This window comes from Synchiropus splendidus, chromosome 3, assembly GCF_027744825.2.
Source record: "Synchiropus splendidus isolate RoL2022-P1 chromosome 3, RoL_Sspl_1.0, whole genome shotgun sequence".
NCBI classification, from domain to species: Eukaryota; Metazoa; Chordata; class Actinopteri; order Syngnathiformes; family Callionymidae; genus Synchiropus; species Synchiropus splendidus.
Window position 1 is genome coordinate 30612993 of NC_071336.1, and position 14338 is coordinate 30627330.

Here is a 14338-nt window from a genome sequence, read left to right on the forward strand (position 1 = left end):
CTCTGAAATTGTCATTTCTGATCCAGTCCTTTCTGCTCTCTCCCAACAACAACCCTCAGCATCTTCATCTCTGACTCTTCTAACTCCTGCTGCTGTCTCCGCTTGCTAGCTTTTTTGCTGGTGGTCCACGTTTTGGGGCGCTTGAATTGAGTTTTGAATTCGATTTCAGTGGCATGTATTTCTAGCTCTTGCAGACCATACAGAATCTCTTGGTGGACTGGATTTGGCCCGCGAGCCTTGAGTTTGGCACTTGCTCCAAAACTCCAGAAACGTGCAGGTGTTGTATTGATAATCATCCATGTGTATGAGTTTCTCTCTCGAGGGCCGCAGGTCTGTCCATGGTGTCCCCTGTCTGTGGCCCCTAGTTGGAAAAAGAAATTCACTGCCACTTAATAATGGCCCCCATTTTGAGGATAGTCGTTTTCTGTATTGACATAAGCTGTGCAGTTTTCCACTGCTACAGGGGAAACGTTCTGTGTTCATGAGTTTGGTCTCCATTAGTCACACACCTCCCCATCAGTCCTATTTCCAAACAAAGACGGTGATTATGGGCATTTACACATCCGGGAAGACTCGTAATATTCTGTTGTGCGCGCTGTGGGAGGTGGATTTGGGATTTTAGCGCGCGTCTGTGTGTGTGCGCGCGCGCGTGTGTTCGTGCTGGGAGGATGTGGCTGGTAGAGCTTTACGCACAGTGAGGACGCGGCAACATCAGTGTTTTCTCGCTCCTCCGGGCTTCTCATCCTTCTCTCCACCATGGAGGTCCTCGTTGGCGCAACTTTTATCGCAGTTTTGCTGCTATTTCCTCCAGTCGGAGGGTCCCCGTTTCAGTACAACATGTATCAGGGGGGCGTCCGACCTGGCGCGGAGACGCGGCACAGAAACAAGTAAGTGGGGGGGAAGATTCGGGCCCTGGTGCTTCTTATACTTGCTAACTTTTGTGTCGTTCAGGAACTGGTGCGCCTACGTTGTGCACAAGAACGTGAGCTGCGTGGTTGTTGGAGGCACCGAGAGCTTCGTGCAGCCGGAGTTTACCGAGTGTCCGCCGGGGATGCCCGACTGCGCGCAGCAAGTCGTGTAAGTCGCCCATAGTGATACTTAACTTGAAATGTGGACCAAACTACTTGTCTTCATTTGGTTTTAATCTAATCTAGCTGTTAAACAGATGCGTTATTTCATATCAGTGTTTGAGGAAAAAGTGTTGATCATGCCATATAAATGCTCTGTTCAAACGAAACGAGAACTCTGTTCGACAACAGTGAGCAGTTGATTTATTTCTGTGAAATTGAGCCGAGATTTTATTTTCTCGTTGAAAAAGTTTCCTGCAGTTGAACAGTTGAGTTTGAAGTCATTCGTGCCTTTCATTTATACCAGTAGATGGCGCTCCTCAAAATTGCACTTTAATTCAAATTACATTTCAAACACATTTGCAAACCTTTTTAGAAAACTATTTCTATAGTTAGTAAAGGTGTTTTCAGAGTTTGGAAAGGTGTTTTGCAATATCTCGGCCACCAGAGATTACTGCAGTTGAACGACAAAATGCAAAGGCTGTTAGCAGGGTACGATAACTGAGCTGTCTGGCCTGGGAAAGGTCTTGTAATCCCGGATGACCCAGGATGCAGTCCTACTACTATAGTTTGACTCCGTTCTTCTCCAAACCTCCACAGATACCGCACGCACTTCAGGCCGACCTACAAGATCGCCTACAAGATTGTCACGGAGCTGGAGTGGAGGTGCTGCCCCGGTTACCTGGGCCACGACTGCCGCGAGGTGAAGGACATGAATCTGCTCCAGGTGGAGCGTTTGCCGCAGGGGTCGTCAACCTCTCACATTCCAGCCGCGCAAGGTGAGAGTAGAGAGGGTTGGGAAGTGTGTGGACATCGCAACTTCATCCATCAGTCAGTTTTATTTTAATTCACTTTGTTTTTGTATCGGTTTTAGATATCGAAAAGCTAAACCAGAAGTTCAGGAAAATAGTCTAAACATTTTTATTGTATAAATATGTATATTGAGTCATGTATATTTGGTTGTTTATTCCATAGTATTCTTTTTTTTCCAGCTTCTCCCTTCAGAGGTGGCCACAGCGGATCATCCTCCTCCATCTCCCCCTGTCCTCTGCTTCCTTTTCTTTCAAACCTACAAACCTCATGTCCTCCTTCACCACCTCCATAAATCTCCTCTTTGGCCTTCCTCTCCACCTTCTACCTGGCAGTTCCGACCTCAACATCTTCCTACCAATGTACTGGCTCTCTCTCCTCTGTACATGTCCAAACCATCTCCATCTAGCCTCTCTGACTTTGTCTCCTAAACACCTGAGCACATGTGCTGTCCCTCTGATCCTATCCATCCTGCTCACTCCCAGAGAGAAGCTCAGCATCTTCATCTCTGCTATCTCCAGCTCTGCCTCCTGTCTTTTCCTCAGTGCCACTGTTTCCAAACCACAGTATTATTGTATTGAAATTGGATTCCAGCAATTTGTGACTGTATCTGCTCTACAGGGCCGAGTGAGTGGACGACCAGCTTGAGCAACCATCCCTGGGGAGGACAGGCCCACTTTGGAGGGAACCACCGGTCCCCCGGGGGTCCGAGAGGGTCTCAACACCTGGAGGAGGAGGTGCAGCGGCTCTCCCAGATGGTCCTGGACATGCAGGCTAGAATGACTGACATGTCCTCCAGCCTCAGGACGGACTTCCAGGAGGACGCTAGCAAGATGATGGCGGCGCTGCTGAACACCCTGAAGCAGCCCGTGAGTGCCCGCGGCGCCGAACCAGAGACCCTCCAGGTGCAGGACTTCTCCTTCCCACATGAGCCAGCTCAGACGGACGAGGTCATGAACAGGATCAGTCAGGTCTCTGAAGATCTGTCGTCCAAAAGCGAGATGCTGAACGACCTGCTGAGTCGAGTCGATCGACAAGACGGACAAATTAAGCTTCTGATGGAGGCAGCGGCGAGTCATCCCAGGGATGGAGACCTGCGCGCCTACGTGGACCAGAAGATCGAAGCCTTGAGAGAGGAGCTGATGGAAGGCATGGACATCAAACTGGCGGATCTGAAGAACTCGTGCGATTACAAAATCATGTCCGTCCAGGATCAGTGCGAGGGACAGGAGACCAACTACTTCAGTCTGGCCGAACTCATGGATTCGAAAGAAAGTGATCTCCGTCACGAGATCCAAGAGCTGAGACACAAGCTGGATGAAGCTTGCGGCAGAGACTGGCCCGAGTCCTCTCAGGTCTCCGTTCTGGCTCGGCTGGAGCGCTTGGAGAGACGTGTGAACATGACAGAGTCGGAGCAAAAGACAGAACATGTTGGAGACTCGGTGGAGAAGATGAAGTCAACACCAGATGGAGTCAACGTCTCAGTGCTGGAGCCAAACTTGCCAGAGAACTTTAACTCTCTTATTGCATCCTTCCACGGACTGGAGAAGCGGTTGAGTATCCTGGACCAGTCCTGCTCAAAGACCTGTCAAACTAATCAGACTGAGCGTTTGGTGAAAGAGTTTCAGAGTTTCCGAACCACTGTAGACACGATAGAGAAGAGGCTGGAGGACGGTGGAGCCATGACGGGTCACCTGAACTCCAGCATTGAGAGTCTCAGTCAGGAGCTGACCTCCCTGAAAGGTCGAGTGGACAGCCTGGATCACGCTGTGGTCCACTCTGACACAGCTGTCAGCCCAGATGAGAACCAGGGAGTCACAAACTTCACAGAGCGGACTCTGAGGCAGGAAGTGGCCCAACTGAGCCGGGAGCTGCAGGCCGAGTCGCGGCGCTGCCAGCAGGGCGTGGCTAACATTGACCGCCGCGTCGTCACCATGGAGAGCGTGTGCGGGAAGCTGGACCCGGTCTCTGAGAGCCTTCGGAGGATCCGGGAGGGGCTCAACAAACACGTGTCGGGCTTGTGGACCTGTGTCAGTCAGCTGAATGGAACTGTGAGAGCTCACGAGCAAGACATCGCCAGGCTGAAGGGAACCTGCCGGAAAGTCCAGAGCGACGTCGACGAACTTCAGGTGCCGGTGCCGACCATCCCTGAGAAGACAGGTGAGTCGCGACTCTCGGTCTGATAAGTCTCCCACATTCTTTCTCCGCGTTACGTGAGCTTGGAAGGTTCATCCTTGCAGTAGTGGCTTTGCTCTAGTCGTCTCAGCCTCCATTGCACTGAGAGCATATCCAGGTCTGCACCGGGGCTTCCTCCCAGTTACACATCCACGCAACACTTCACTAAATCTGGGCGTCTGAGCCACTCCAACTGGCTTCTGTCCATGTGGAGGAGCAGCACTGTGAGTGTCTCCCAGATGCCTCTTGCTCACCACCCAGTGAGAATGGCAACGTGAGCAGCGCTATTTGAGGAACCGAGGTTTTTGCAACACAATGGTTTTTATCATCTGACTGAGGAGCAACAAGTGCTCATTGTGTTGTGGATTTTAACATCAGGAGGAGGCAGCAGGTCTGATGGAACCCACATGTCAGTTCTGAAACGCTTGTGTTGAGAAACATGTTTTGGCTTCAAACACAATCACTCCGCAGGGGTTATTCTTTTTGGTCCGAGCGAGTGGATATTTATGAGGAGCAGAGTCGTTTCCTGTGTGAAACCTGCGAGACCCTCGGCATCTCACTTTATTTGCTGCTAATTGATCTCTCATTTCTCCACCGCATCAAATGCTGCTCATTAACGTCTCCTTTGAGACCCGACTGGACGTCACGGGGTCCCGTGGTCATAAACCTGAACTGATGTTTATGAGCCGGATCCCACCTGGTGATGCACGTGTGATCCAGGCGCCGTCCACTGGGGAGGCGAGCTGGAGCACACTCCCCCCCCGATGATCGTGAATCTGGCTTTGTTTAAAGAATGTATGTCTCCAGTTAGGAGTGAAAATGGAAATTAATGTTTCATGCCATACAAACAAGGCACTTTTCACAACAAGGCACTTTTCATGACGTCATCATTTAAAATGGTGGTCAATAATCAGTAATTCAAATAAATGATGCTCTATTTTTATCACGTTATTTCACAATGACACTTGTATACTATAGTTATTTTAATTATCAATTTATGTAATGTATTTTTGTGCTTTTTATAGGTTTTTCTTTTTTCTTCTTCTTATACTTAGAAGTTTTTTTTTTAACTTAAAATTCTCATGTTATGTATCTCTTTCTACAGTTATTTTTTACATCTCATTCTACTTTTATTTTCTTTCTTAGCCTTAAATGGCAAGATAATGAACAAACAAATAAATAGTCCAGGGAATATGTAAGATCCCAGTTGATTTTCTTGAAATTATAATTTGATTTTTATTTATTTATTTATTTATTTTCTCTTTCCATAGCGTAGGCTGTCCAGGTCGATTTTTGAGGTCGTCTCTTCAGTTACAGTTTCATGTTTTCTATTTTGGTTTCCAACTCAGCATGTGAAAGTATTTGCAGCGTGAACCCGTCACCAAACTGACCCACTTACTCTTCCTTCCAAAAAACGTGAGCCACTCCGCCCGACAGTTGTTTCAGTTTATGGTTCCGTCATTGGGAGTTCTTTTGGATGGTTCTTTTGGTTGGATTTCCGTGAACCGTCAGGGACATCTGCTGTCCAAGCTCTCTTGGCTCCTGCTTTGTCTTCAGGCTCCAGCTGCCTGGAGTCTCTTATCTGCTGGGACGTGAAGGTGCTGCTGGAGTCCATTACACTGACAGCTTATCGGTGACGCCACTTTCGTCCCATCCTCTCTCGGCTCTCAGATGTTTTCACAGACGACGTGCAGCCGCCCTGCAGGCGAAGGGAGGTCAGGAGTCCAGGCCTTGTTTGTTGTTTGCTCTGCTGAATGGTGATTGGCTGGAAGGAATCGCTCAATTTGCCGCCACTTTACCGCAATCATACTTAAACATCAGTCGGGGGAAGCCTCTGGGCTTATTCTGCTGCAGTTCAGGAAACTCTGGAGCTCATCTTAATCCAGCTTGTTGCAGGTTTCCATGACATAAGGGAAGTTCTTGAATACCCCGAGTGACAGGGTGATCCATGATTCACCGGAATCTCTCCTGCTGTCTGTCCATATGAGAAAGTGTTTACGAGAAGCGGGGTTCTACTCTGAATCCAAGATGGCTGCTTGAACTTCTCACTTTTCTTGATGCCACCTCATGGAATCATCATTGGACTTTCATGTGAAACGCATACCGCCCCCTGTTGGCATCAGATGCACCTCTCAGACGGGGCAAACTGTGGTACCATCCCATTGGTCAGATTTGCACGCACCACAACAGTGTCCGGGAATGTAACACGCAATCTATTGTTGAGGTTATTTCTTTCTTAATATCTTCACATTAAGTGAGGCATATTCGATGAACATGGACTGTAGCCATTAGCACAACATTGCTATTGAGTTGAGAGCAGTGTTTGTCAGGCTTCTTGCCAGGTTTTTCTTCCCAGTGTGGGGAGCCTCAGAGCACGCTGTTCGTCCTTAACAAAATGAGCTGCGGTACGAGGTAGCACATGGGAAAACTACAGATTTTCCAAGCATAGAAAAGAGATCCCTCATCTATTAAAAAATAAACAAGGTTGTACACCAGCCACATACAAGTCAATACACATCATCAGTAGTCAGTCGAGTTCCAGTCGTTCGACAGTGTGTGAACATGACTCCAGAGCCTTTATCGTTGTATGTTGATAAGAAAAGCCCAGTCAGGCATCTAGTGATTCACTCTCAACGTTCTAACCCCAAGAGTCACAGCAAACATTGGTTGGTGGGGTTTTAAATCTGGCACTGCGGTGGTTGATCCATTTTAAAGAAGAACGTGTTTTTATTCGAAGGTTAGTGTCGCCACCAACCTGCGGTGAATGAAGGCCATTAGCTTCCGTCCTTCCATAGTTGTGAGAGTTAACAGGCTGACTGAACTGAGCACTGCATTGTCCACCATCAGGCACTACACCCTAAATAAGCCTCTCATCCTCCGTTCAAAATGTCACTTTATGATCCACAATTTAAGAAACGGATGGTGTCAACTTCATGCAACCAGAGCAGATGTTTCATCTGTTCACTGCAAAGGGCCGTGGTCTCCTCTACGTGGCATGTGCGCCATCATATGCCCTCCCTCCTTGTTGAGATGAAGTCAAACACCTACATTTGCCCACAAATCTTGCTGCCAGCGGCCGCGATTCTGAATCCATTCATAAATGTCCACATTCCCGTGTTTGAAATGTAGAAACTGAACTGAACTCAGGGCTGACGTGATCAAACATGGCTGTCATTCCTCACCTTTACCTCTCAGACTCCGCCCATCGAAACGTCATGGGTGTGTGTTCTTTGCACTTAAAATACTATTACTATTTGTAATGCATATAAAGTGTATTTTGTTAAAATCATTGCAATGTTGAACTTTTTTTATGCTAAAAACTGACTTGTTATTTACTAGCTCATTTACAAGGATCCTTATTACCCCTCATGTTGTTCCACGACTATAAATGATTGCAACTTTCACCACAGTTTTTGCTAGGAATCTGGTCTAAATTAGGTGTATAAAAAGTCTTTTAAGTCCTGGAGGGTCTGCTTCTTATAAGCCTGCTATTAGATTGTTTGTTACGCTCTAGCTCCCCCTCTGGTTGGGTAGGGAGCTGCAGCTCTGACGTCAGGAAGCTAGGGTGACACACTGTGTTTATGTTGAGTGTGTTCAGAATGTTTGGCTTCTCTTTAACCATCTGACTTCACATGGAAATGTTGTGCCTTCTGTTTGTTTAGTCACAGATCAGGAGGTTTCTAGTTGCTCCACTTTGACTGTTTTCTATCAACAATCTGCCGCAGAGTTCCATTAAACTGGGAGCTAGAATGACACACGCTGACTCACCACTCTATTTCTGTCTCCCACGCGGTGATCTGCACGTGATGACGACGCCCAGTTATCCTGTCGATAAATCTAATATCTGGGCACTGAACCCTGGCGGAGCTGGGAGTGACATCATCACTCCTGCCAGTCACTCCGGTCCCTGATGTCCATTCTAGTGAAGGAGGTGCTTCCAGGCCAAACAATCTGCTGACAAAAATACAGTTTGAAATTGTGACTCCTCACTGGACCTCACTCTTTTGGAGGCACGACATCCATCAGTTGTGTTTTCATGTCCGGGTCATGTAAATGCGTCTCCACCTCACTTGGCATGGCTTCACCTGATCAGAAGCCTCACTCGTGATCTTCAGTCTCAGTGTTTCTGAGCTTCTACTCTTCCTGTCAAAGCAACAGTGGAAACTCTCCGGTGGGTCCGGCAGGGCCGGAGGGTCACCATTATGTCACGCTGGCTGTTGACCCTGACTGTGGGTCACTGGAGTGATTTGTTGTTGAAGAAGTTAACGGTGCTTCCAACAACATTGTTAACATTTCGGCCATCTTGGCTGCCGTGTCGGAGCAGCTCAGAACAGGGAGGAGGTTCATTGAACAGTTGTGAACACAGATAGTTTTAGGCGTGACCATGTGGATTAATGGCCTGATGAGGGACCAACTCTGTGGTTTTAAAAACGGTTGAATAGTGGAATCAAACTGTCTTTTCTGCAGCTCACAAAATGGACCTGCATTTTGGGAGATCTACTCCTGGGCCAGGCCACAGGTCTAAAGGGGATTTGGTGGCGCTGCGGCTGGATCCATCAGATCCTCCAAAGGAGGCTACCAGCACAGGGCACTACTCCTACTGCAGAGGTGGGCAGTTAGATGTAAAGGGCCACATTATAAACTGTGACTGTCGTGTGGGGCCTTCACGCAAAAAGAAAGGTGGCAATGACTATGAAACATGATATGGAATCTTAAGTAACGTGGATGGAATGAACCATAAAAGGTTCAATGGAAGCAAGGATATAAAGATAGAAATATTTTACATGCATCTTATTTGAATAGAAATCATAATAAAACTATGGACCAAACATCGAAGATAGAAAGGCAATTTATTTCAATATATGTTTTGAATTTTCTTTAAACAAATTTTGAGGAAAATACAAAAATGCCCCTGAGCCTGCAGACTGATACATGTGGACTTCTGTAAAAATCCAGTCATTTCTATAGTCGCGGCAGCCTCCGCTGACCTCCTGCCCCTTTGGTGGAGTGAAATCCCGTCCTACTCTGTGTTTAGCCTCTGGCTGTGGATGACTTCTGTCACTGGCGCAAGAGCACTTTTCCTGCCCCTCCAGCCTCAGGTCGCTGACCGGCTCTGGCGGCGTGACTCCCTCACGTCAGTGGGTCAGCTTGATAACCTCCTGAACTCAGGACAAGAAGAGGCTTGACTGAGATTCCTGAAGACCAAGGCTGAAGTGCTCTTTATCCCGGCGGCTCGAGTCTGACATCTCAGCCTGGGTTCTATTCCACCTGCTGCGTATGAGACGTCTGTAGCTACCAGCTTATGATGGCGCTGTTATCTCTGCCAGGGATTCCAGTGAAGATTCTCCATTCTTCACCTGCTTTGGTTGTGTTTTTTTTTTCCTTTTTGTGCCCAGTAGCTTTAGCTGGAACAAACCCGCCCTGATAAGATACAGTGTTATTTAAACCTCGCCTGTCAGCGTCCACGCCTGTTGTGATTGTTCGCCGCCCTCACACCAACTCCTCGCTGCCTCTAGTGGAACACCTGCGTCACTGCATCTGCTCCTTCACCTCCAAGAGAAAAGTCTTTGCTTAGGGTGCCTGTTCATCCTGTTCATCAGTGTGACCAAGCTGCTGTGAAGGGTCTGACTTCTCTTCCCTCATGTGGATTTTAATATCCAACCTCTAACTAGTAGCAGAGACTTCAGCATTATCTCATTGTTATCGTGTGTGAGCGTGTCACTCTCAGGGTTCCAGAGCTACAGTAGCTACATTAATCTATCTTAAGTCTTGAGGCTAAAGCAAAATCTGAAGATCTAAATCATAGTATTAATCTAATTTTTTTAGTGTAAATTACAATCGTGACGGAGGACACACCTGATTGTGGAGAATAGTCTTCTAGAAGATACTACAGAGTTTTTCCCTTCAACACAGATTTACTGTTCAGCAATGTTCCCGCTCATTTTTCTTGTGTCTGAGGAAACTCTCTGAGTGGTCACCTGGACCACTGTGAGCGCTCTGTCTGTGGTGACTGCTGTAATGGTTTATAATAGCATTAAAAATATTAAAAATTATTTACAATTTGCATAATTTACATTGAGAACCAGAACCAGAATCAGAATAGAAATCATTGCCATGGTCAGTGGGGGTTCCACCAACTAGGAGAGTGCTTTGAAATAAAGTGCTGTTTATATATAAAATAAAATAACCCATAGACAACAAAGGCTGATCACAAATTTAACAGTCCGAGGGCTGAGGAACCTCTGTGAAATTTCAAATAAAAAAAAGCTTTCAGTTGTCTTTGAGAAAGGATAAATATTTGTAAAAGTTGAAGAATCTGTACAATTCAAACTTTTAGGGCCCATGAATCCGTCTGTTGTGAGACATAATTTTGTCCACTTTAGGCCACCGTATTCTGTGACTGCTTGCCATGTGATCGGTTGATGGGGTATCATGAAACAGTGTTGCTAGAGTAGTAGCTAGAGGGCGTCCAAGACGCGTCCATCGGACGCCCAATATGATCCAATATTGGACGCCCTGTTTCAAAATCCTAGCTAAAAGCTTCATTCCTTATTGGATTTATCCCATCTCAGGATAGACAGTATAGACCCAGTAGAAGTGAACACAGTGCTGTTGATGCTTGTTTACCACCGGTGCAGTAGCACAGTCATGGTTTCTCCATTCCTGGACTGAGCTGAATGGATTGACACCAAAAGGTGAACCACAGGGTCCACTTCTCCTGTCACCATGGAGACAGTGGAACCACAAAAGGTCAGTTTCAGCAGCACTGGCTTCACTCCTTTCACTGTGAAAGTCTCTACTTATTCAGTGGAAAAGTCAGTGGAACGTGTGGTCCATCCCTGCCTATGACTGAAAAACCTAGCTCCTAACTAGTGCAGGAAGTACCTGTTTCAGGTGTTCATGTGCCTTTATCTTTCCGTCGCTTTCAGCTGCAGTGAAGTCGCCTAGTGAAAGTGGCCTCTCCTGACTGAGGGGGGGGTGATTCATGGACAAAGAGGGTTTCTCATGTGTCGACGGGCTCCAGGTTTTCAGGCGCTCCAGCTGCATTTGTTTATCTCTGCCGTCTTCCCTGTCACAAACACTCCTGGGTGCAGCCACTCCAGAGTTTCCTTGGTTTTCCTGCGGCCATGTATCTGAGCTCGGCTCCATCACGAGCACATGTGCTGAGTCTCTGTCCTCCGCACATGTGGCTGCTGCGAAGGGGCCCCGGTTCTCAGGGCCCACTGCGAGCGACACTGTGTGTTGTCATGCTCGGGCTGCGCTTCCCAGGAATGTTGCCGCTCTTGAAGGAGAGGCAGCCGCGGCCTGTCATCGCCGCTGTTTACATCCCCCACGACAGCAGCGCGTAACCGCTGCCGGCATCTCCGACCTCCAACTGTAATGAAAAGGCAATGAAGCCGCTGTTGTTAGAAGCCACTCAGGACTGTGTTGGGTTACGCTGAACAATCGGAGGATTTACAGTCCGGGCCGAGCGACGTTTTTAATTTGGACTGTGATCTCTACTCCCGGCTTGTTTACAAGACACTGCCGCTTCAGTCAGAGCTGTGCTCTCCTGGTGTCCCTGTCAGGGTTTCCATGTTTGATATGCCGAGGGTCAGTGGGGGAAAATATGCATCGTATTTCATGTCAGGACCAGCGACATGCTGTAAACATCGTTTTTCAAACTCTGTCTGTGGTGGAAGAATTCTGTGCTGGGAGACGCTCGTGACCCCGGGTGACCTCACATTTGTCTCCGCTCACCTGCCTCTCTCTCTCTCTCTCTCTCACTCAGGTGTTCAGGACGCAGGTGTGCAGCAGGCTTCCGGGTCCTTCCCAGACGGGATCGAGGGCTTCCCCCGGCCGCCGGTGATGGAGACAGGACAGGCCGGTCCCCCCGGGAGGATGACCTTGTCCAAGTTACCGGGAGGAGGCGCGGATGGGACCATGGCGACCGTTCAGGGCTTCGCTGGAGCACCAGGTGTCTCTGGCCGTCCGTCTTCTCTCTGTAGCTCAGTGAGGAGTGCAGGCTCTGTGTGTCCTCCAGTGAAGGGTCGATGAGGCTTCGTGACACAGTGATTCTCAGAGGCTCTCAGATTCAGCAGATGGCGCTGTCTGCTGTAAAATGTTTAGACTTGAACAAGTCATTCAATGAAACCTCACAGCATGTCTAAACGAAGAGCGCCATCTAGTGGCGTCTGAAAATTAGAACACTGTTTCATCAACCCAATAAACATTTGTAAAAGTGATGTAATTCACAGTGGTCGCCGCTTGGTGACGTCGTTGTGCGCACATTAGATGACTAGATTCCTTCCCAAGCTTCAATTTAGCTCATTTAGGCCTTTGTTTCTGACCAGTTTCAAGCTTCAACCTTTTGAAATAGTGACAATGTTTAATATTTCAGTGAAAAAAATGGCCCCAAAAGGCGACTCTTTCACTTTTGTCTCCTGTTAACACTTCAAGAATCAAAAACAGACCTTAGTTGAGAGTCCCAGATGTGGCAACTCGATTTATCTTTTTTTTCAATATACAAAACAAACTATTTCAATAATAATAATAATAATAACAAATGAACTCATTTCACAGGGTAAGAAAAAGTCTGGTGAGACAGCTGTACTTCTAGATAAACATCCATTTATTTCCTCAGTCTTCATGTCACAGCGGCGTCACATTTTTCTGCACTCGATTGTTAATGTCTTTTTCTTTCTGTCTGGCAGCTTCATCTGTGAAACAAACGGAGACCCCCAAACCTCAAATCCCTGTCTCAGGTGACGACATGAATCTTATTCTGAACGCGTCAGAGCTTAAATAACCGTGTTGCTTCTCTGCAGGCAAGAGCCTCACCTGGTCACAGCGACCACCCAGCGCGTCCTCAGGTCAGAGGGCGATCACAGGTTGGCGTCTGCTGCTCTGATGTTCACATCCAGTCTTTCTGTCTCTAGCAGAGAAAGTGACCTTCTCAGCCGGACTCACTCTGACACCCTTCCCTGGAGACGTTGGCATCGTAATATTCAACAAGGTGCTGGTCAACGATGGGGGTCACTATGACCCCAAGACAGGTACGGAACTGACATGAAAACCGACAGGAGAATGGAAATATTCATGTCTATGGAAATGATAAACAAATGAGAAACTGACTCAACTGAAGCACTACCTATTTGCTCTCGTCTAACAACTGACCTTCTGCGGTGGGCAGGAATCTTCACGGTCCCCACAGACGGTCGGTACCTGGTGACGGCCGTGCTGTCTGCCCAACAAGGCCACAAGATCCAGGCCGTCCTGTCGGTATCCAACCGGAGCGTCCAGAAGTTGGACTCGTCCGGCTTCCTGTCCGAAGCCGTGGCAACGCCCGAGTCTTGTGGCTGTGGCGGCGGCTCAGCATCCTTGTCTCTGGTTCTGTCCCTGAGCAGAGGTGAGCGCATGGGACTGGTCGTCACCGGTGGAAAACTGGCTGTTTCGGCTTCCCCCGAGATCCTGTCCTCCTTCAGCGCCGTCATGCTGTACCCTGACCACTCACATGTAAGCTCAGACTCGCTCAGGTGAAGTTCGTCCTCTGTGTTTTCCACACATTTTCATTTGTCAAGTGAAGATCTTGTAGGAGTGTTAAAAAAGGGTGGTAAAAAACTTTTTTACGTGATGAAAAATCTGACTCGACTATTGCCCCTCGGCCTGATGTCGCTTCTGGTTTTAAAAATGAATTTCATTGAAATGGTTGTACAAATGTAAAGATTTTTGAGTGCCATCTAGTGGCCAAAGAAAATGAGGACACTGTTTCATGAAGCCTCAGTAGCCCGCCACTACCAACAGGCTTGTTTCTGGGTCTGACCCGAGGCCTCTACCTATCTACAACACAACACTCTTCTCATTTGGGATCTTAACTGGGACTTTTACAGACTTATGCTGTACATTTTGGAATCCAGTACTCATGTTTATTGAATAAAAATGAATGTTTAACTTGGAAAAAAAGTCCTTAAATTAAAAGAAATTTCGGTTCAATATTGATGCTCTCATTCATCTTTTCATAACCTTCTGTTGATTTCACACCGCGGAAGACGTGCGCCTTTATGCTGCGTGCAGTGAATCCGACCCAACTATTCTGACTTGCGCAGTACGGTAATACCGACCGATCAGCCGGAAGAGTAGAAGATGAGACTTTTCCGCTACGTCACTTGCTCAATCCGAGTAAACAAACCGCTATCCGTAACTTTGCTACATTTTTTGCGAGGAATGTTACAGTATTAAACTTGTCCTTACTTGTATTTTGTTAAGAACATTTGTTTCGAATTATTAACATTATTAATGTTTAGATT

General features: G+C 47.4%; 1 protein-coding gene across 2 annotated transcripts; it reads left to right on the top strand.

Annotated features, from left to right (window-relative positions):
* The first annotated feature begins 750 nt into the window (after window positions 1–750).
* On the top strand, window positions 751–14013 carry emilin2b (elastin microfibril interfacer 2b). Of its 2 annotated transcripts, none has more exons than XM_053860666.1 (9): window positions 751–887; window positions 952–1077; window positions 1668–1846; window positions 2499–4037; window positions 11824–12009; window positions 12746–12796; window positions 12860–12904; window positions 12971–13087; window positions 13225–14013. In XM_053860666.1, exons 1-9 carry the CDS (start codon window positions 757–759, stop codon window positions 13569–13571), a joined length of 2721 nt encoding a protein of 906 aa, XP_053716641.1. In that variant the 5' UTR covers window positions 751–756; the 3' UTR covers window positions 13572–14013. The 2 variants fall into 2 exon arrangements, with proteins under 2 accessions (XP_053716641.1, XP_053716642.1); XM_053860667.1 differs by having other exon boundaries at window positions 12974–13087.
* The last annotated feature ends 325 nt before the right edge of the window (window positions 14014–14338 follow it).